The sequence below is a fragment of the Penaeus monodon genome, chromosome 31 (genome assembly GCF_015228065.2).
Source record: "Penaeus monodon isolate SGIC_2016 chromosome 31, NSTDA_Pmon_1, whole genome shotgun sequence".
NCBI classification, from domain to species: domain Eukaryota; kingdom Metazoa; phylum Arthropoda; class Malacostraca; order Decapoda; family Penaeidae; genus Penaeus; species Penaeus monodon.
The window spans coordinates 30,757,557-30,758,743 of NC_051416.1; the positions used below are offsets into that span (position 1 = coordinate 30,757,557).

The 1,187-nt window shown below is 32.9% G+C and overlaps 1 protein-coding gene across 4 annotated transcripts in view; it reads right to left on the minus strand.

The window, feature by feature from the left end:
- The window catches only part of LOC119593163 (phosphoribosyl pyrophosphate synthase-associated protein 2-like), a gene marked incomplete at its 3' end in the record, with an annotated part of 42,915 nt that continues 41,728 nt past the window's right edge, over positions 1-1,187 (minus strand). For all 4 annotated transcript variants that reach the window (XM_037942133.1, XM_037942131.1, XM_037942134.1 and 1 more), the window contains 2 exon segments: positions 1-505; positions 862-1,008. In XM_037942133.1, coding sequence (XP_037798061.1) covers positions 347-505; positions 862-1,008 — 306 coding nt within the window.

Genomic DNA, 1,187 nt, shown 5'->3' on the forward strand with positions numbered 1-1,187 from the left:
TATATATATCTTATATTCTCTTCTGAATTATCATTATCGCAAGATATACCAGTTTCCTACTAACAATATGTGTTATTACATACTAACGTTATTCCATCACTACTTATACTCTATCTGAGAAACATTTAAAAAAAAATTTATATAAGACTAATTTTGTGAAAAAATAAAGGTATCACATAGACACTCATTTCTTTCTTTATATAGCAAGTTAAAGGGACTACATGACAGAAAATATCAACTTTTTATATCTAAATTTCACCTCATGTAGTAGCATGTAGTCACATAAAAAAGGTTATGCCACCCATACATATGGTCTTGAATCAAAGATAAAGTTAACAAACAGGTCTTAATCTTCTAGTGTTACATTTCGGAAGAGGTAGCTCATGCTCTCATTGTTGTGGATTCTGCGAATGGACTCTGCCAGGAGTATACTGATGTCTACTGTCTTGATCTTATGGCACTGCATCTTCTGGATTTCATGAGGAACTGTGTTTGTGACAACAACCTGTCACCAAACAAGGACAATCAGTGTAGTAGATTTATCCGCAAGTTAAGTGAACAGGAATTTGGAGGAAACAGAAAAATATTATGTTAGCAATTTATTCTTCAAGATGAGTTGTGTAAAAATATAAGCATGATTGAAATATATGTAAATCATATCAGGATTCTTTTTTACACCATAGCACTAGCTGTTCTGAAGTTAGCACTCACAAACATCATCATCTTAGTATATGCTGTGAACAGGACATGGAAGACAGGCCAAGTAGTGATCAGAAAAAAAGAAAGGACACAAAGACTTGGAAAGGGAAAACAGTTAAACAAAGGGATGTAAGACGTGACACATTAACCAATGTAACATACCTCATCAATAGGTGAATCATCTATAAGACGTGGAGCATCCGAGGACAAAAGACCATGTGTTGCCATGACATATATTTTGTATGCACCACGGTCTTTAAGCACTTCTGCAGCAGCCACAAATGAAGCAACATCATCTATCATGTCATCCTGCAAAATTTTTGCAACTGTTATTTTGAAAATACAAATCATGTTCTTTAAAATATTTAATTTCCAAAAGAAGCCAAAAAGGATGCAATAAATATAACCACACACAAAAGAACATATATTTTTTTTCATTAGAATATAAATGATTAACACCAATTTGTATGAGAAGCAACTAAGCTTAG